The 22,177-nt window shown below is 43.1% G+C and overlaps 1 protein-coding gene across 1 annotated transcript in view; it reads left to right on the top strand.

The window, feature by feature from the left end:
- tomm7 (translocase of outer mitochondrial membrane 7 homolog (yeast)) overlaps positions 1-22,177 on the top strand; it is a 41,323-nt gene that overhangs the window by 7,460 nt on the left and 11,686 nt on the right. The window contains exon 2 of the mRNA XM_060942005.1: positions 21,921-21,969. Within this exon, the coding sequence (XP_060797988.1) occupies positions 21,921-21,969 (49 nt within the window). The remainder of the gene's footprint in view (positions 1-21,920; positions 21,970-22,177) is intronic.

The raw sequence follows: 22,177 nt of genomic DNA, 5'->3' as shown, positions 1-22,177 counted from the left end.
CTGTAATAGTAAAACAATCAACAACACGGTGGTGTTCTACAGCTTGACACAAAGCTGATTAATTTCTCTCTTTTATCCTGAAGGTTTTTATTCCTCTTGCACCTCAGCAGTTTGCCAACACTGACAGTTTTATGGAAGAGTTCATTAAGTAGTTTATTGTTCATGAAATAATGACCTGTAGATCACTTTATCAGATTCAGAATCAAGTTTATTGAAAAGAAAAGAAAGCACAACTTTATTCATCACACACTTGTGAAATTTCCTGTCTGCATTTAACCCATCTGAAGCAGTGAACACACACACACACACATACCCAGAGCAGTGGGCAGCCATGCTAACAGCGCCTGGGGAGCAGTTGGGAGTCAAGGCCAATTTATGCTGACAACGCAGTCCTCGCAGATGGCGTCTGCATAGCCCCCCCCTTCGCAGACGCTCTGCACGCACCTCCCAAAAATTGTGACCACCGCAGAAGCCTCGCAGACAAGAGGGCTCTGATTGGTCCACTCTACATCCGCTGTACACGCACTTCCGCTTCCCTACTTTCCCGGTTTGGTTTGTTTTCACGACCGCCATTTTTAAAAACACGAGCGAAGATGGAGCAGCACGAAGAGCGGTTGATCGAGGAAGTGAGGAAGTACGTACATCTACACGACTCCAGTTCTAGTCATTATAAGTAACCGGAGGATAAACACTCCACTAACCACACCCACCAACTACTCCTAGCGATTTCGCGACTTCGTGCCCCCTTGCGTTGTGGCGGTGAATAACATCGCGCACGCCTATTACTCCCCGCTCAACGATAAATTACAACTGTCTGCCCAGAGGGCCTCGCTCAGTACTTTCAAGACCTTGGTCATGGTATTTCATGATACGGACCTCCCAGCTGGTAAATAACGTATATACGTATTTTTTGTACTACCACGTGACATCTTGAACACGTGACCATCTATCCGAGCTGAACGTGTACGATGTCTCGCAAATGTGTGCTGGGAATTTTGAACCAATCAAATCGGGCCCGTATACTCAATCAATCGCGTGGGGGAGACCCACGCAGACACAGGGAGAACATGCAAACTCTACACAGAAAGGCCCTTGCCGGCCTCTGGGTTCGAACCCAGAACCTTCTTGCTGTGAGGCGACAGTGCTAACCGAGTTCTTGTTCTCACAAACAAGGAATTTGCTTCGGTAATTGGTGCTTGAACACTTAAAATAGAAGATCTTAAGCCCAGCGCACACCTTCCCGATTTCATCAGGGTTTCGTATGTCAGGCGATTGATTGAGTATACGGGCCCGATTTGATTGGTTCAAAATTCCCAGCACACATTTGCGAGACATCGTACACATTCAGCTCGGATAGATGGTCACGTGTTCAAAATATCATGTGGTAGTACAAAAAATACGTATATACGTTATTTACCAGCTGGGAGGTCCGTATCATGAAATACCGTGACCAAGGTCTTGAAAGTACTGAGCGAGGCCCTCTGGGCTGAGGTCAGTATTCAAGGCCGAGGTCACGGTATTTCACCATACGGACCAACCTTAAAGGAACAGTCCACCGTACTTCCATAATGAAATATGCTCTTATCTGAATTGAGACGAGCTGATCCGTACCTCTCCGAGCTTTGCGCGACCTCCCAGTCAGTCAGACGCAGTCAGACGCGCTGTCACTCCTGTTAGCAATGTAGCTAGGCTCAGTATGGCCAATGGTATTTTTTGGGGGCTGTAGTTAGATGCGACCAAACTCTTCCGCGTTTTTCCTGTTTACATAGGTTTATATGACCAGTGACATGAAACAAGTTCAGTTACACAAATTGAAACGTGGCGATTTTCTATGCTATGGAAAGTCCGCACTATAATGACAGGCGTACTAACACCTTCTGCGCGCTTCGACAGCGCATTGTATCAATAACAGTAACATACTAGTAACAGTAACATACTACAGTAACATACTAGCTACTGTTGTTGACATTAGCTAGCTTGACCTTTGGCGGACACTGGGGCGTCACGTCACCTGTGACGTCACATCGAAAACCTCTATAGATAGAATAAAAAATTAGAAGAATCTGAAATATACAAATTTGGAAAGTGGACATATTTAAGGGGTATGTGCATGAGTTGTTGAAGTCCAAGGTGTACAGTATGTCCGGAATGTGCAAAAATAGGTCTGATGAAGATATGAGCGTGTGAGAGGAAGAGTGTGTGTGTGTGTGTGTGTGTAATGGGGCTAAGTCAATCTCCAAGCTGTACAGCGTGAGCCGGAATGTGCAATGAAGGTTCACAGAATGGAGATGTGTGGCATGACCTTGAAATGTGCAAAATCACAGTTCGGCGATAAAGTGCATTACAGATTGGAAGTGTGAGGTTGGAGTCAGTGGGGGTCTCTGACCTGATTGGTGGGGAAAAAGCTGGCCTTATGACGTGAGGTTTTGGTTCTAATGGACCACAGCCTCTAGGCACTTTACCTTAAAATTTCAAACATGTTCAGTTAACCTTAAAAGCTGCTCTCTGTTAAAGGACACCCGAAGAAGAACATCTCATCTCATTATCTCTAGCCGCTTTATCCTGTTCTACAGGGTCGCAGGCAAGCTGGAGCCTATCCCAGCTGACTACGGGCGAAAGGCGGGGTACACCCTGGACAAGTCGCCAGGTCATCACAGGGCTGACACATAGACACAGACAACCATTCACACCCACATTCACACCTACGGTCAATTTGGAGTCACCAGTTAACCTAACCTGCATGTCTTTGGACTGTGGGGGAAACCGGAGCACCCGGAGGAAACCCACGCGGACACGGGGAGAACATGCAAACTCCGCACAGAAAGGCCCTCACTGGCCACGGGGCGAAGAAGAACATAGCTTTTGGAATTTTGTAAAAAAAAAATCTTCGGTTGCAGAGATGCGGTGATTTTAGTAAAAATCAATAACGGTAATTAAAGGAGATACGCAGAACCTTTTTTTTTTTTTAAGATTTTTTTTGGGGCTTTTTTCACCTTTATTGGATAGGACAGTGTAGAGACAGGAAATGAGCAGGAGAGAGAGAGACGGGGAGGGATCGGGAAATGACCTCGGGTCGGAATCGAACCCGGGTCCCCGGATTTATGGTATGGTGCCTTATCCACCTGAGCCACGACGCCACCTGAACCTTTTATTTTTAAAGGACATGGGACATGAAACATAAATGCATGCTATATCAGTTTCTTTCCATTAAAAATATTAAATAATTGCATCAACAAATACAAAATTATCTATTAAATTCAGCAAAATCGTTATATTCCTGATTATATGGCATTTCTGCTCGAGCTCCGATATGCATATTTTACAACCGGAAGAGCCGCTGTCATGTGATCATACGTCACAAAAACTTTCGGGTACAGCACAAGCGGGTAGATGAATATGGAGAAGTGTGAATCGTGATGACGAATGCGACAAAATAGTTTTTGTGTCTTGGATGACAAGAAAATTTTGTTTTTAGAGTGTTTAACGTACATTGAACATCATGGTGTATTGCGACCTCCCAGTCAGTCAGACGCGCTGTTACTCCTGTTAGCAATGTAGCTAGGCTCAGTATGGCCAATGGTATTTTTTGGGGCTGTAGTTAGATGCGACCAAACTCTTCCGCGTTTTTCCTGTTTATATAGGTTTATATGACCAGTGACATGAAACAAAGTTCAGTTACACAAATTGAAACGTGGCGATTTTCTATGCTATGGAAAGTCCGCACTATAATGACAGGCGTACTAACACCTTCTGCGCGCTTCGACAGCGCATTGATACCTTCACTCGGAGTTGTACCATTATTTTTTAGACAGGGCGAACGGACCAGGGCATTCGCCCGCCTGGCCGTGCCCGACGAGGAGCGCTCTCGGCCGGCTTGGGAGGCAGACGGCAGCCCCTCCTGGAAGTGTGGTTTTACCATGGGCCTGATGCGGTAAGGATTAGTATTATAATTTTGGGTGTATCAATTATTGATTATCATAATTCTGACTCGTTTTGCCATTTTGAATGTTTTCATCTCGGACTCTGGAAGCATTGTATCTCAATCAATCTCGAAAAATATCAGCAAAAAAAAACTAGCTTGCAACGGACTTTAGCTAGATCTGTGATGAACTTTCAATGTATGATACAAAAATAATACTTCTTTCAACAGATCATTAGCCTTTGAGCAGAATTGTTTTTAACTTACCAGGAAGTGTTATCGAGCCGACCGCTTTCAGTTTCATGGGGATTGAATGAACTCTCACTCTCAGAATCATCTGACCCGTCAGAGTAAAGACAAGATCCATGTTCATGTGAATTTACAGCTATCGGTTCGAATTGATAGGGTCTAACTTCACATCTCTGTGAAACATCGGGAATGTCACTGTCTGGTGTCCATTTCGGTAACCTGTTTACATTAGATACCCAAGCGCTGGCTCCTTGGAAAGTTTTTGTGACGTCACGTGACCACCTAGCTAATTAACGAATCATTGTTTTACGCTGATGTATAAAAAAGTTGAATAATGTGGTGATTTTCACATTTTTGACGCCCTGCAGTGATTTAGATGGCATTTCTTATGTCCTTTATACATAATTATACCCAGAAAAAAATCCATGTCCCATGTCCTTTAAATACATTTCTGAGTGGATAGTATCTCCATCCTTGACTCTTGTATGCTGCATAAATGGGAATAAAAATAAATATATATTTTTGAGAGTTAAAATCGACCGCAAAGTTGGCATTCAAGCTGCCCCGCTGAGCTAGCCAGCCCTGAGCGCATGACGTCACAGCAGGAACCGGTTTTAAGGCCGAGGCCTTTTACAGCTATAGACCAAAGTCATATAAATAAAAATTTACAGATGAAAGTAAGAAATCCCGTTACCGACTTGCTCAACTAAGACTGATTTGACTTCACTGATTGTGGGTTGACTCTCATTAAAACAGGATGGGTGCTATAACTTATGCAACATACATGTACATGCATGCATTTTCACTGATAAAACGTAAAAGGCTCATTAAATAATCAGATGAACTGAGACTATCACATTCTGAAGCAAATTTTTTTTAAATCTTATACCGGTAACTTAAACACACAGCACAAGTTACATGGATTAATCTAAATGCAAGTAAACAGCGAGTGTTGTTTTTGTTGTTTTGTATCCAAATGAGAGTCGGAGCTTACCTGTCTGTGTTCTCGCTTCTTGAAGGCCAATTTTGTGGCCGATTGTCTTGAAACAATCTGACTTTCAGTTGTTCGTTCAGTTCTTCATTCATTTGCTTCTTCCATGTAAGGGCGAGATATTGCTGCTGAGACAAGCATATCCAGCGGAGAAATCAGACGGCTGCACCACTCATTCTCCATTTTCTCCATACTGAGTAATTACTCCGCCATTACTGCTCAGCTCAGGCAATTACTAAAACCCGGGACGGGACGTCACCGGTTTTAGCAACAACTGCAGGAAGGTCACTGCCCGAGCGATATGTCACATCCTGTTCCGTCCCGGGTTTTAGCAACAACCCTCGGCTCATACTCCGGAAGAACTGGTGCAACTGAACTTGCTTTCCTTTGCTAGTTTTCTTTTCCTTTAATTGTTGGTACTGCATCCTCTTTCAATACGGGCTTATAGCCAGTGCTCCTTAACAGATCAGAGGTCTTGTACAAGTCTTCAGTAAAATGTGCAGAGGAGAGACCACTTCGTAGGTGCCCAATGTGCCCATGAACTTCTCTCAAAACGTGTCCAAATCTTTGCAGTTTGAACATTCTTGGGCCATGAATGCAACGTAAATCCACCTTCTGTCATGTTGCTGCACCGGTCAGAAACACATCTACATGGCATGGTGATAAATTAGCTCAAAATGGAGAATCGGCGTTACAGTCAGCTGTGTTTTAGTATCACGGAAATGGCGATGAGACCGATAGACTTTCTGCTGTGACGTAATGTCAAGGTCATTCACTCAGACCGCTACCTATATGAATCATTTTAATCATAAAAATTACTATATTAGATTTATTGTTAACACTTAAAACTATTCCTGTGCCATTCTTGAGGTCTCAAGGCATTTATAAACAAAAAGTGAGGCCATGGTTCTGCGTATCTCCTTTAAGTATGATGTATTAAAGCCAAAAACTGTGCAATAAAAATATTGGGGGAGGGTTTCAAGAATTACAAGAAGATTCAACTTCCCAGCATTATTTATTTCTTAGGCCACACCAATTCGATTAGTTGGTTCTCGGAATCGCCGCTTGAAGAAAATGCAAAATGAAGAAAAAAAAATCGAAATCAAACTCCCGCCAACAGATAAGGTCACGTGACGTCGAAAACCAATCATATCGCCACTTTCACTTTCGTTAAAGACTTGTGAAGTAGCCTACTCCTGGTCAAGTTTTTTTTTTTTTCCCTGTGCATTGTAGATCTCAACTGATGCAGAAATGGCAGTTCCGAGTATCTTATTCTTTGTTACTCTTCTCAGTTCATTACTCTACACAATTAATGTTGCAATGTCATGAATGAATTAAAATGAATTAATTACTTTGCACTGCTAGCAGAGTGTAGTTGACAGCTTGTCGCCTCGTTAATTGAGCAGTCATTGATGATTTAATTCATTATTTCTTTGCTGTTCTCGTCAGTTAATTAAGCAATCCAATTCATTAATATTGTTAATTAGTTCATTGTTAATGAGGTAAAAGGGTACTGTGCTGTGACTTTCCAGCAAAACTCAAGTATTTACAGTATGTCAAGCCACCGACTGACTGGCCCAAACTGGTCTCCGCTCCAGATCTACAATTCTTCTTAGTCTTAGGCCAGCAATTTAGCCTTCGATTCGGAAAATTATACAATCAACATATTCTTAGATGTAGCATGTAACATGTATGTAGTCCTAAAATGTTGAGAAATTACAGAACGTAATTTTACATGGATTAAATTCCATAACTTCCTGGTGGCCATGACGGCGGAGCTGAGCTGGCCGGGACTCTGCGTCGGGAGCTCAGGCCCATGCCACCCAGCAGCAGTGTACTGACCCCCCCCACCACTTCTACCTAACGTTTGAGCACAAAATAGAAAGGGTCTACATGGTCCTAATTGGTACTCTTAGAACCAGAAAAGGTTGTAGTTTTACGAGCAACTTAGCTTTGGAGGTTAACCCTAACAGTTATGACAGGAAATGCAAAGATATCTCCCCTTCAACACGTTTTCATGTGTTTTGGACCGGAAAAAAGGCCTATGTCATCCCTAGCACTCTCATTGGTTCAAAATTAGGTCATGGGAAACCCATTTCATGTTTAAGGGGAACTTCTGAATCCAGTTTTACTATATGACAAAATTCCTGCTGCACACAGTGCATATGGCACAACACGTCACCCACTTCTGTTGGCTCCAGCGCTGAATGTGAAATGCCTGCAGCCTCCTACTGGAGGGGAGTGATTTTAAAGTTTATGTCCGGGGTAAGGGGGGGTCGACCACAATCCTTTCAGCTCTCCTCAGGGTCCTGGACTCGTACAGGTCCTGAAGAGACAGAAGGTTGCAACCAATCATTCTCTCAGCAGAGTGAATGATGCGCTATGGTCTACCCTTGCCCCTGGCGGTGGCAGCAGTGTACCAGATGGTGATGGAAGAGGTGAGAATGGACTCGATGATGGTGGTGTAAAAGTCCACCATGATTGTCTTTGACAGATCAAACTACTTCAGCTGCCACAGGAAGTACATCCTCTGCTGTGCTTTCTTGGTGAGAGAGTAGATGTACATCTCCCACTTAAGGTCTTGAGTGATTATAATGCCCAAGAAATGGAAATAATCCACAGAGGTTACTGGGGAGTCAAATAGGGTGATGGGGAAGGGAGGGTATGGCAGAGCTCCTCTTGAAGTCGACAAACATCTCCACTGTCTTTAGAGCATAAAGCTCCAAGTTGTTCTGCCTGCACCAGGACACCAGATGGTCAATCTCCCACCTGTAGGCAGACTCATCCTCATCACAGATGAGTCCAATGAGGGTTGTGTTGTCTGTGAACTTTAGGAGCTTGACAGATTGATGAATGGAGGTGCAGCTGTTGGTGTACAGGGAGAAAAGTAGAGAAGAAAGGACGCAGCCTTGGGGGGAATCCGTTGCTGACGGTTCGTGAGTCAGAGACGTGTTTCTCCAGCTTTACATGCTGCTTCCTGTCAGACAGGAAGTCAGTAATCAACCTGCAGGTGGAGTTGGGCACGCTCAGCTGGGAGAGCTTGTCCTGCAGAAGATCTGGGATGATAGTGTTGAAGGTGGAACTGAAATTCACAAACAGGATCCTAGCATAGGTTCCTGGGGAATTCAGGTGCTGGAGGATGACATGAAGATCTGTTGAGTCGGTAGGCGAACTGCATGGGGTACAGGAGCGGGTCAGTGATGGCTTTGAGGTGGTAAACCACAAGGCACTCAAAGGATTTCATAACCACAGAAGATGGATCTGTAGTCATTTAATCCTGTGATCCCTGGCTTTTTGCGGACCGGGATAATGGTGGAGGCCTTGAAGCAGGCTGGCACATGGCATGTCTCCAGTGAGAAGTTGATGTCTGTGAACACCGGAGACAGCTGATCAGCACAGTGCTTCAGGGTAAATGGTGAGATTGAGCCCATGTTTACATTAGACCGTATCAGCGGATCATCAGATTAACGTTTTTAAAACGATTAGTGTGCACACAGCAACACCAATACACGATTTGCGTGCACACAGCAACACCAATAGACGGATACGCTCGGCTCCGCAGGCATCCTGCGCTCCAAATCACTCCGCCCTGAACAGCGAGTGCCCTCTGGAGGGTGCGCACTCCGGCCTTGCGCAGCTCACAGAGCGCGCGAGTGAAGTGCACAAGCTGTGATTCGGGACTGAGCCGCTGTGTGTGAGATCCCAGTGCATATCACTTACCACTTGCAAGTGGAAGGATGGCAAGCCTAAAGACAATCATAACTACACAATGGGCAGTATTTGCATCAGTATTTGCAGTATTTTCATACTTTTATACTCCTTAATGAAAGGTGATACAAGGCGGAAGTCCGCGTCGTTTTTCAGCAGTCGCGTCACATGACCAACGCCAGTGAATCAGGAAGGTGGATGTCACAGTGACGTTGTCCAATGACGACGCCAGCTAGAGCTCAGCACAGCGTATCCGCGTATTCTCAATGTTTACACAGCACCAGAGCTGACACGATCTGGATTGAATACGTGGACCCTGGCGGATTCCCGTTTCCAGGCGGTTTAATGTAAACGGACAGTGCATCCGCGAAGAAAACGAGACAGATACGGTCTAATGTAAACTTGGCCTGAGCCCTGTCCAGACAGACGTAGAGTCGTTGGTTGAGAACTGGTGTTGGAGTTTCTCAGAGTACAGTCGTTTAGCTTCTCTCATTGCCTTGCTAAACCTGTTCCTCGACTCTTGAAACCTGTTCCTATCCCCACTTCTGAACACTTCTTCCTTTTGCAACCTTAGTTGTCTGAGCTTCTCTGTGAACCAGGGTTTGTCATTATTGTAACTTACCCTGGTGTGTGATGGAATGCAGCAGTCCTCACACAAGCTGATGTAGGACATCACAGCCTGTGTGTACTCATCCAAACTATTGGTAGCAGTCCTGAACACATCCCAGTTTGTACAGTCCAAGCATGCCTGAAGATTCTCCACAACCTCATCACTCCACATCTTTGATGTCCTCACTACAGGTTTCCTCAGCTTTAATTTCTGCCTGTATGCAGGAATCAGGTGGACCATGATGTGGCCAGAGTGGCCCAGTGCAGCGTGGGGGATGGCATGATGGGCATTGACTAGTGTAGCAGTAATCCAAAATATGTGACGCCTCACCAAATCCAGGGACACATGTCGGCCGAAACGAATCCGAGATAATCGCAAAAGAAGCATTTTTTTTCGAAATTTGTGATTTTTGTTTTTTTCCATCATGTGCAAGTTGAGATCTTGAAGAATGCAATCAGTATTTCAGATAATAGATTGCTTTGTTGGAAAAGCATACATTTTTTTTTTTGTTGCGAATTGTCTCGTTTTTGTCAGGACTGTAGACTGCTGGGGGGTGTGGGTAAATTACCATATGGGCCATTCACATGATTTAAGTCTTTTTTTTTTTTTTTTTTTTTTTCGCGAATCAACTGTATGATACGAGCTGAGCTCGTGGCTACTTAAGCTGCATACAGGCAAGTAATTTCACTATGGAATGAGCAAGCTAAACAGCGCGCAGAGGAGCTGAAACACCGCGAAGCAAACAGACACACGGTTTTTACATCGGAGATAACCATTTCTAGCAAAAAAAAAAAAACGCAACCAAAAGGAAGCTAGGATTATATTCCATCGGAGGCATTGATGTGTGCAAGGCGCCGTTTCTCTTTCTGATGGGGTGAGTTTATTAATCTAAGGCTGTGGGGTTATTTTTGCATGTAACGGAGAGTGTTGTGGTTTGGTTAAGCCTAGGTCACAACCGGACGTATGATTTTTTTTTTTTTTTTTGGCTGTGATTTTTTTTTTTTTTTTTTTTGGCGTTTCCCAAATCGCTGGTTTTTTTTTTGTTCATGGAGAAAGACGCGCGTTGGCTGTAAGTTTGTCTTGCAACCTGAAAAAACCGTAAGCACCCGTAGAGTTTGTTTGACATGACAATGAACCTCTGCAGCCGGTCTACGGCTCGAAAATCAGCACATCACACGCACGCTCTCGTGCGTTTCACACGCGCCCTTCATGCGTTTCTTGCGGTTTTTGCATGTAGACCGGCCGTAGGAGCACGTACGGCCGGTTGTGACCGAGGCTTTACATGAAACTAGTGTTGTGTTAGTTGTGTCATCATCGTGCTATCTACCTTGCGGTGTGAGTAATTTTTCAACCACAAAACGTTAAAGTATACTTTAGGACTTATTTTTGTACTTCGTAATTGTGTTGGGCATACTTTGCATGGAAGGAAAATTGACATGGTGATCTTTGTTTACATGAAAGTAGTATCGTGCTAGTTCGTAGGGGGTAGGGCTTTCCTTAATGTCATGCAAATGAGCACCATTACGTGCCCGCCCTGCACCCAGAGTAGCTGAGATGGAAAACCTTTGAGGGCGATTTTCTCCCTTTTCTGTTTTAAGAGGTATGCACTTTCAAAAGGCCACACATTCTTCAAATATTGTCAGATCTCCACATGGAAGGTATCATTGGAAAGCTTAGAAACTGTACTTTCTGAATCTGTCAGTAACTCAAAATGCCCCCGGGCGGACATGTGTCCCTGGATTTGGGCACATATTCTCCCCTCTGGTTGGGCATTTAATAAACTGTTTGTATTTGGGTAGTTTGTCGCTGAGGTTACTTTTGTTAGTCACCGATGACAATAACTAGGGAGTCCAGGTTAGTCTGCTCCACATCCGGTATCTGATTAGTCAGCATGCGCTATGCATTCTGCACGTTGGCCTGTGGTGGAATGTAAACACCAACCAGAATGAGTGAAGTGAACTCACGCTGGGAGTAGAAGGGTTTACAATTAATGATAAATGATTCCAAGTTGGGAGAATAGTGTTGCAGGATCACTGACGAATTGCTACATCAGCTGCTGTTTACATTAAAACAGATTCCACTATCCTTTGTTTTGCCAGCGAGATCTAGGTTATGGTCTGCTCTTGGAAGCTGGCCAGCTGCAGCGCAGAGTCTGGAATTAGTCCGTGTAACCACATGTTCATGAAGCATAAAATGGAAGATGAATGAAAGTCCCTGTTTCTTCCCACCAGCAGCTGGAGTTTGTCCAGTTTGTTGCACAATGACCGTACACTGGAGAGAAATATCGCAGGTAGCGGAGTGCAAAGTCCAAGGAGACGCACGAGCACACCAGCGTGTTTTTCCTCTCCTCTGGTGTCTCGCTGAGTGAGCAAAGGTGAGCGCACCTTTGACTAGAATGCCCAGAATTTCCATGGAAGACACCAGAAAAGTTGGTAATAAGTCCATTGGAGTTGTTCCCTTAATGTTCATGAGCTCTTGTCTGGTGAAAGAGAATCGAGTATTGCGGCAGGGAACTGAGTTTACAAGCAGAATAAGAGAGAACCATGATCTTAGTTTTTTGTTTTTAGCTGTAATTATGTTTAGACAGCAGGGTCAATCCATGTGAAATCACCAGAGGCCTCGCCACTGACCATCTCAGATTTGCTTCATACTTTCTGGAAATAGTGTCAGTGTGCCCAATAAATAGTGTACAACATTTTAGGCTTGTACCTTCATTAGTTTCTGAGAGAGGGGGGCTGTAAAAAAGGCGCGTGGCCCCAATTTCTTGTTGAAACGCGTGCTACAGAAAACGGACCTAACTTCCATAAGTCGTTACTTTTAAACTATTCATGCAAGACACATGAAATTTTCAAGCATTGTTTTTCAATGCCAGACGCCTTTAAATACTAAAATAGAAAGTTCACAGTTCAATATTTGCCAAGTTATGGCTTGCTGAAAATCATTTAAAAAATGTGCTTTGGAGCAACTTTGGCGCCCCACATCTCCACATTAAAGCACACCAGATCTTTCAAGTTTTTTTATTTATTACTCGTTATAGTACTCTTTAGGCAACTAGGTACGTGTTCAAAAGAAATCAAACTTTCTGATTTATTAGGCTTTAAAAAAAAAATTGCGCCTAAAATTCAAATGCATGTTACAAATGTATGACAAGGTCTACCATAAAAACAGTTATACCACTGGAAAGAGCTTGTTTTGATTAGCAAATGCACAAAATATGAAGTTGGTACCCTAAACTATAAATATTAAGGTATCAAGTACGGGATGTTGTACGACAGACGGAAATGCTGTTTTAAGGCATATAATCTGCTAGCAGACAAACTAGCAAAACATAATTTCATTGCCAAACACCAGAGTGGATATTTAAAGGAAAACCTGTCAGCGGATGAATGTATTATGCTTTTGGAGTTTGCCGAAAACTATTCATTCTGTGTACAGGATTCTGCCCAGGGATACTACTGGTACCCCTTTTCCACCAAATCAGTTCCAGGGCTGGTTTGGAGCCGGTGCTGGTTCACAACTCGTTCAACTTGCGAGCCAGCTGAGAACCAGTTTGCTTTTCCATAGCTCGCGGTGCTAAGCGGAGCCACGTCATTACGTCGCTGTATACGTCAGTTACGGCGCTGTATACGTCAGTTACGGCGCTACGTTTACATAAACCTTGGCGTGAACATCAAAGCAAAAATAACACGGAAGAAGCAGCAGCGGCAACAACAACAATAATAATGGATGACTTCGCGTTTGTACAGCTGCTGCTTCTCGTCTCTTAAAAATGGCGATCTTTCGCGGTCTTGTTGTTGGTCTAAACAACTCTGCCCTCCTGCTGACGTAAGCGGTTCTTTCCTCTGGCCCAGCAGAAAGTTGGTGCTAGCCTGGAACCGGTTTTTCTGGCCCCAGAGCCAGTTCTTTGTCAGTGGAAACAGAAAACCCGGTTCCAAACTAAGCACTGGCCCCGAACCAGCCCTGGAACTGCTTTGATGGAAAAGGGGCAAGAGACAACAGCCAATGCACTCTTCATCCATTTGCAGTGTACATTAGAGCAAAGAATGAAGATGGTACAAAAGTAACAATGCAGCTCTATCTGCATAATAAGTGACTGCCTTAAGCATGATACAGTGGCTGTGCATGCATTCTTAAAAAAGGTTTTACCATATGTATGCCATTTACATCCCCAACTGAAAAAGGTCATTTACTTCAGTGACGGATCAGCAGCCCAATACAAAAACTATAAAAATTTCACAAATCTAATAAAGCATGCAGACGATTTTGGACTTGTGGCATTTCTTTGCCATTTCTCATGGTAAATTAGCCTGTGATGGTATTGGAGGCACTGTAAAGCGGTCAGCATCTCGAGCTAGCTCACAGGCAGTCACGAGTGATCACATACTAACCCCATCTGATCTGTTTTTGTGGGCAGAAAAACATATCAAGAACATCCATTTCATCTGGGTTGGTACAGGGGAAGTTATGGAGAGTGGAAAAGCATTGGAGACAAGATTTTCAAGGTCAGCTACTATTCCTGGAACAGGAGACAACCACTTATTCATTCCAATCATGTCCAACCAGCAGCAGGGTGTCAGGTGGTCCTAGCTTCATTGTGGATATGAGTGGGAATCGGCCACGAGTAATGCATAAAACCCTCGTTAAATCAGCAGTCTCTCTGGCAGATACAATTCCTGGTAAATATGTTGTATGTTTGTATGACAGACAGTGGTGGATAGGCAACATTAGGGGTGTTCACACGGCAACTTTTACTCCGGTGTAGCACCGGGGCTGCCCCGGTAGAGCGTTCACATGGTACAAAGTTATACTGGTGTAGCCCCTGAAAGCTGCTTAAACTGGTGCAAATCTAACCCTGCTCAGGAGGTGGTTTAAGAAATTTACTCCGGAGTAAATGCTAGTTTGCAGGGCAGCACCGATATAAAATGGGACGTCTGAATGCTACAGGGGTAGACTCGCTATGCGTGAGGAGAGTTGATTACATACGGGCATTGCATAATTTGCATCCTGGTATTTTGCGCTTCCAAAATGGCGAATATCATCAACAACAGAACTACGTGTCTTCCAGTGTTGCCAGATTGGGCGGTTTTAAGTGCATTTTGGCGGATTTGAGCATATTTTGGGCTGGAAAATGTCAGTATCTGGCAACACTGGTGTCTTCATCCACGTTGTTTTCCCGGCGCTTGGTGATGCCATGACAACCGGGAAAAGGAAGTACATTTTCACGCATGCGCATATTTAATTTCCGCATTATTACTATCGTATAGCACGGTCGCAAAAACTGCCGTGTGATCGCAAGTGGGGCTGCACCGGTGCTAACACGCTTCTCTCTAGTAAGCAGGTTTGTGACGTGTGAACGCTCCACAAAATTTACACCGGTGTAAGATATATCGCAACAAAATGCATCGGTGCAGCATCGATGCAAATATGTGCCGTGTGAACACCCCTATTTGTGCATTATCAGAGCAGGAACAAGATGTACAAGCAACATTTATGCATCCTCATGGTCCCTCTCAGACTTACAGCTGGCCCAGGAGGGAGGATAACTGTTGGGTTCCTCTGGTGCATGTCATGAAAATCATTGATGCCCCACTTGCATCAACTGGCAGGCAGTATAAACTTCCGTCTGATGTGGAAAAGCAAATCAATACACTAAGCTTTTCAAATAAAGTATTTTTAAGGTTATTTTTCCGACAGTGTAGGTTTGTAATTGTATTGTAATATGCCTTAAAACAGCATTTCCGTCTGTCGTAAAACATGCCGTACTTGATACCTTAATATTTATAGTTTGGTTTAGGGTACCAACTTCATATTTTGTGCATTTGCTAATCAAAACAAGCTCTTTCCAGTGGTATAATTGTTTTTATGGTAGACCATGTCATACATCTGTAACATGCATTTGAATTTTAGGCGCAAAATGTTTTTAATTTTTAAAGCCTAATAAATCAAAGTTTTATTTATTTTGAACACGTACCTAGTTGCCTAAAGAGTACTATAATATGAGTAATAAATAAGAAAATTTGAAAGATCTGGTGTGCTTTGATGTGGGATGTCAAAGTTGCTCCAAAGCACGGTTTTTATTTTTATTTTTTATGATTTTCAGCAAGCCATAACCTGGCAAATATTGAACTGTGAACTTTCTATTTTGGTATTTAAAGGTGTCTGGCATTGAAGAACAATCCTTGAAAATTTCATGTATCTTGCATGAATAGTTTAAAAGTAATGACTTATGGAAGTTAGGTCCGTTTTCTGTAGCACGCGTTTCAACAGTGAAATTGGGGCCACGCCCCTTTTTTAAAGCCCCTATATCTCAAACTAATGAAGGTACAAGCCTAAAATTTTGTACACTATTTATTGGGCACACTGACACCATTTCCAGAAAGTATGAAGCAAATCTGAGATGGTCAGTAGTGAACATTTTTTTTTTCTAAATCTGGTGATTTGGGGCGGAATTACCCAGCAGAGAATAACCTACAACAGCGGGAATACACATGACTTCACCCTAGGCAGAAGTAACAGAGCTCTGATGCTGCAAAAACACACAAAAAGCAGATCTAAAATGGGAACGAGCAGCCTGTAAAAAGAGCGCTCTGATTTCTTGTTAAATCTATTTGTACAGTCAGTGACACAACAGCTGTTTTTTCCATTTTAGATGTTTTTTTTTTTTGTGGCATTAGAGTTGAAGGTGAAGTCACATGTTTTCCTGCAATTGTATGATGTTCTCTGCTTTCTAAACAGCATAATTACAGCTTTAAAGAAACCTAAGAGATCCCACAGCCTGATCTTAACCATGCTTAATTTCATTGATTCAAATCATCATAAATTTGTATCGTGATTTATCATCACAATATATTGTTACATGCCTAGTGTATAGTGATATGTGTTGTGATGGCTCTCTTAACAACACATTCCTAATTCGACTACAATAGTAATAATAGTTGCTTGGGGATCGTCTGCCTTTGTGTCACGGATTGCTGGAGTCCTCAACCCCTCATGGATTCACTTGAAATGGAGACTGTGATTTTGATCTTGTGCTACCGATCATTTCTAGTTGCATAAGGTGGAAACTCCAACTAATCATGTAATCGTGATGTCACTGTGACGACTGTATTTTCCCAGCATTTCGTCACGTCACATAGTCATACTCTCTCTTGTCACTTTCTCTAGAGTTGTGAAGTACAGGCAGTTGATCATCTCCTGTAGCGGAGGCCTTTAGTTATATTTTGACTTCCTGTTGGGGGGGGGGAAACATCTCCACATCAAGCACATACTACACTTTTTCACCAGTTTTGAGTATAAGCATTTTAATCAAGGATGCGTCATGAACAGAACGCACTGCAGCACAATTCACAATGGGAGTAAAGAGTAGTAGCAAGATGGTAGAGCTCACTGACTCCTTCATTACCTGCCATGGGGGAAGCCATGGCCTTAATGGTTAGAGAAGCAGCTTTGGGACCAGAAGGTTGCCGGTTTGGTTCCCTGGACCAGCAGGAATGGCTGAAGTGCCTTTGAACAAGGCATCTAACCCCCAATTGCTCCCCAGGCTGCTCTGGATATGTTGTACGTCACTCCTGGATAAGAGCGTCTGCCAGATGCCGTTAATGTAATGTAACCTGTGAGCGTCTCTTATTGCAAATATTTGTTTTCAGTCCATTTTTTTTCCCCCCTGATGATGTATCCTTTTCCATTGTGTTGTGTTCTCCATTCCTCTCCAAAATAATGCCACGTCCACTGATGTCATCACGGTTCGCACTGGAAAAAAACAGCTATATTTTGGTTCCAGCTGGGAACCAACTTTTCAGGTTCCAAACCAATTGTATTTTTTATTGAAATGCTCTGTCAAGTTTCCTAAAAGCCTCTTAACACTAAGAGCATCTTAACGAGGAGAGGGAGCGTTCATTGTGTTGTTCGCTCATCCATTTAATGATCTTTTTGCTACTGTGCTGAACGGTTCAAAATTTGGTGCACAAATCAGAACGGAACCCGTTTGTTCCCTGTTGGTCAAAAAAGAGCATCAGTGGTGAAAACCAGTGCTTTACTGTGACGCAGATGTTTGCCCTGTAGAATTAAATTGTACAGTCGTTTTGCGGTTGCTGGTTATAGCGATCTAACTCAATGCTGGACCGATTTCAATCGTTTTTGTCCATAGTAAATATTTGGACCCAAACAGATGGGAAAATGGGGCCCAGGTTTAAAAAAAAAAATAAAAAAATAAAAAATCTTTCCTTTAACATGCTAACTAGCTAGATATACCAGGGGGGGGGATTTATTTATTTATTTAAAGTCTGATCAATTAGGTTTCCAAGCAAACAAAAGCAGCACATTGGTGGTGTGTACTTACTTCCTTAGCTTGGCTAACTGTAGACTTTTAATTTGTGCTTTGACTGTCAATGTAATTACTGGATTATTTGCGGTTTATTTATTTGGCAGCATGTAAGAGTTAATTCTGGAGCTGGGTCGAAATCATGATGTAATTTGCTGTGGTTTTCTCAGAGGGAGAACAATATACTCAATCCAGACGGAAATAATAATAAAAGACGAATAACTGCAGGTTCCCATGTAAAGATCATTTTAAATTTTTTTTTCTTTTAATTTTTCATTTGTGTTTACAGCGTCTGGCAGACACCTTCATCCTGAGCAACTTACAGTTTTGTCTCATCTATCCAACTGAGCAGTTGAGAGTTAAGGATTTTGCGCTGGCAGCTTGACAGTGCTGGGATTTGAACTCTCAACCTTGTGGCATCTTATTTCACCGTCTTAACCTCCTGAGCTACAGTTTCATATCTCTGCTTTGACCTGGAGATCAACTGGGTTTCTCAGTGACTCAGCACTTTTTGCCCAGATATTCTGAAGCTGGATAATATTTCTGCCCTCTTTTTAATTTTTAAAAAATACTTATTTATTGTGCAAATCTGCTCTTCCTGATGACTTCCTCTTGCGCACATACACATTATTGCAATACCAGTATTCTATGAACAAACTGAGTCACTTCCTGGATGAGCTACTTTTATACCGGATGCAGTTTCATAGTTTTTTTTTTTTTTTTTTTCCCTTTCCATTTTCTTTCGTATGTCTGGGGCAGAGGCTCACGTCAGAGTTCTGTGTAAAAAAAAAAAAAAAGTTTCTTCCCCATCTCTTTTTCACGCTCTCTCCCTTTGGTTTGAGAAAGGACTTCTGTCTAGTCACCCTACCCCATAGCCCAGACATGTGAAGAATGAGAGATTGAAGTCCCTTGCAGGGAGTGACCAGAATTTGCAAGATATTCATCTCATCTCATTATCTCTAGCCGCTTTATCCTGCTCTACAGGGTTGCAGGCAAGCTGGAGCCTATCCCAGCTGACTACGGGCGAAAGGCGGGGTACACCCTGGACAAGTCGCCAGGTCATCACAGGGCTGACACATAGACACAGACAACCATTCACACTCACATTCACACCTACGGTCAATTTAGAGTCACCAGTTAACCTAACCTGCATGTCTTTGGACTGTGGGGGAAACCGGAGCACCCGGAGGAAACCCACGCGGACACGGGGAGAACATGCAAACTCCGCACAGAAAGGCCCTCGCCGGCCACGGGGCTCGAACCCGGACCTTCTTGTTGTGAGGCAACAGCGCTAACCACTACACCACCGTGCCGCCCTGCAAGATATTCCTGCCGTTGTAGGTCTCTTAACAGCCACTGAGGGACACCCTTTTCCTGGTAGCGTCACTGTGGCGCCCTGTTTTCTCAACTTGTTAATGATGGAATTCGGCTAATGTTTTGGACCCCTCTCCTGATCAGTACGTTTCCACAAATGAGATCCTGTACATGCTTTGTAAGCTCTTTGGGGAAGCTGTAGCTTAATGGTTCGAGAAGCAGCTTTGGGACCAAAAGGTTGCCGGTTCGATTCCCTGGACCACCAGGAATGGCTGACGTGCCCTTGAACAAGGCACCTAACCCCCAACTGCTGCCCTGGGTACGTCGTTCTGGATAAGAGCATCTGCTAAATGCAATTAATGTAAAGTAATGCAGAGAGAATGGCTTTATTCTGATATCAGGACAATCCTACAGGACCAGCTGATCTTTATTTGGGGTTGATCCAAATCACTTCACTGATGTAGGTGCAGGTGGATGATGATGATGATGATGATTTTATGTGATTGGCTCATTCTGAACACAGTCCCGTGCCTTTTTATGAAAGGGTGTGCAATACCAGGATCATCACGTCAGATCATTTTCTATCTTGGGTTAATGTTTGTACATCACAAAAAGCTGCAGTTTTAACAGGGATATGTAGACTTTCTATATCCACTTTTTTTTTTTTTAAAAACATCCTCATAAAACTTTTTGTATGAACTGACCTTTACCAAGTATAAATCAGAAGCATGGAGTCCATGCTAAATAAACAATCCCGATAATTGTCAGGAAGTACACTACCGTTCAAAAGTTTGGGGTCACCCAGACAATTTTGTGTTTTCCATGAAAAGTCACACTTTTATTTACCACCATAAGTTGTAAAATGAATAGAAAATATAGTCGAGACATTTTTCTGGCCATTTTGAGCATTTAATCGACCCCACAAATGTGATGCTCCAGAAACTCAGGCCCTGTCCACACAGCAACGGATTCAGGTGAATCCAGTAATTTTTTTTTATCGTTTCGGCCTGGCGTCCACACGGCACCGGCGTTTTGGGTGCCCCAAAACGATATTTTTTGAGAACGGTTTCCAGAGTGGAAAAATCTGGCAACGGCGCCGTTGCGAAGTCGTCTGGATGAGTAGAACGGATTTGTTTACGATGACGTCACAACCACATGACTAGAACAAGCAGCACTCTCGCTGTTTTGTATGAACCACTGCATTGCATTCACTTTTGTATACAGCTTTTCTTTTAAATAAGCAAGTAATTGAACCATTTCTTGAATTTTTTTTTTTTTACTGGATAAGACTGCTTTTCAAAATGTTCACACACAATAAGAAAATTAAGTTATATAAAACTATGCACACTAATAAAACTAATTTGTACACACAGAAGGCACGATTTCCTCGCGTAGTCGCAGCCATCATCTTGTGTTTGTTCCTGTGAGTGCTTCACACCGGGTAGAAGAAGGGGTTTATGCGCATGCGTCTACTTCTATTGTTCTGGTGTCTCCGATGGGACCGTCTTACAGCGCCCCTAGAGGTGTGGCATGTGTATTGCATTGTTTTCAGCAAGCGTTGCGTTGCCATATGTACCTGATATTTTACTGATCCGTTGCCCGTGTGGACGCGATATTTTTTTTAATTAAACCTCGTTGCCGTTGTCGTGTGGATGTAGCCTCAATCTGCTCAAAGGAAGGTCAGTTTTATAGCTTCTCTAAAGAGCTCAACTGTTTTCAGCTGTGCTAACATGATTTGTACAAGGGTTTTCTAATCATCCATTAGCCTTCTGAGGCAATGAGCAAACACATTGTACCATTAGAACACTGGAGTGAGAGTTGCTGGAAATGGGCCTCTATACACCTATGGAGATATTGCACCAAAAACCAGACATTTGCAGCTAGAATAGTCATTTACCACATTAGCAATGTATAGAGTGGATTTCTGATTAGTTTAAAGTGATCTTCATTGAAAAGAACAGTGCTTTTCTTTCAAAAATAAGGACATTTCAAAGTGACCCCAAACTTTTGAATGGTAGTGTAGCTTAAAACTTTTTTGTTCTCTTACATTTAGTGTTCATTTTCTGTTTCCGTTCGTCAGTCTGAGTCTCCAGAGCACACGGCATTTCTGCAACTTAAGAGCTGTCTGCTCTGCTTTTGGCTCAGTTTAGCAGCTCACACTGACAGAAAAGTGTTGCAACCCAAAATACATTTCGTGCTTGATCATTTCCTGCAGTCGTGGATGATTTCAGAGTCGAATTACCTTCTCAGAGGACGTGAACCGCGCTGGAGTTTACTTGGACGAGACCCCGTTGTTCAGTGTGTGACCTGACTGGAGTGTTCTCACATAATCAAAACGCATCAGGATTCAATTTAGTTGGACTAAATACACTAACGTGGGAAGAGACGGGCTTAAGACAAAAACAGCATTTAATATGAAACATTTTTAAATGAGTGACTTTCTTGGTTAGATTTTAATATTTAAAATGAGGTCATTTCAACACCGATGACGAGAAGAAGAAACCGGTGACGGGAAGTGTACGTATGGGAGGATATGGTGTTATCTAGGATGGGTTCTTATTAATTAATTGTAATCAGGTCTGGTGTCAGGAAGAGTATGAGATTGAGTTTCACACTTGCTCTTATCAGTTACACAATTTTCGTAGAAGTTCACGCCCAGACGTAGTGTTAGCAATTAAACCCATTTGCGCTGACGGCAAGTTTTACTTCTGCAAACAAGGTTTCAAACGCAATGCTCATGCAAAACCGTGTGCACACAGCGTGTCACACTTTGACGCATTTCATTCACGTTGTTGTTCTCTTTCCGCAGGGTTCAAGCGTGGAGCAGATCCTGGAATGCCAGAACCCACGTTTCTAAGGTACCGCTGCTTGTGTACTCGAGCCAACCTGTCGCTTCTTCTGGAACATGTTTAATAGTTATACATGACAGGCTTGTAGTACTCAAGTACGACTCATGCCCTAATTTTAAGGACCCGTGACTCGACTCGGACTCGAGTACTGATGACTTGGACTTGTGCATTAACTGCATTAGGACTTGGAAAATGGAGACGAGGACTTTTTTTTTTT

Source organism: Neoarius graeffei, chromosome 16 (genome assembly GCF_027579695.1).
Source record: "Neoarius graeffei isolate fNeoGra1 chromosome 16, fNeoGra1.pri, whole genome shotgun sequence".
NCBI classification, from domain to species: Eukaryota; Metazoa; Chordata; class Actinopteri; order Siluriformes; family Ariidae; genus Neoarius; species Neoarius graeffei.
This window is presented reverse-complemented; position numbering and strand designations above follow the sequence as displayed.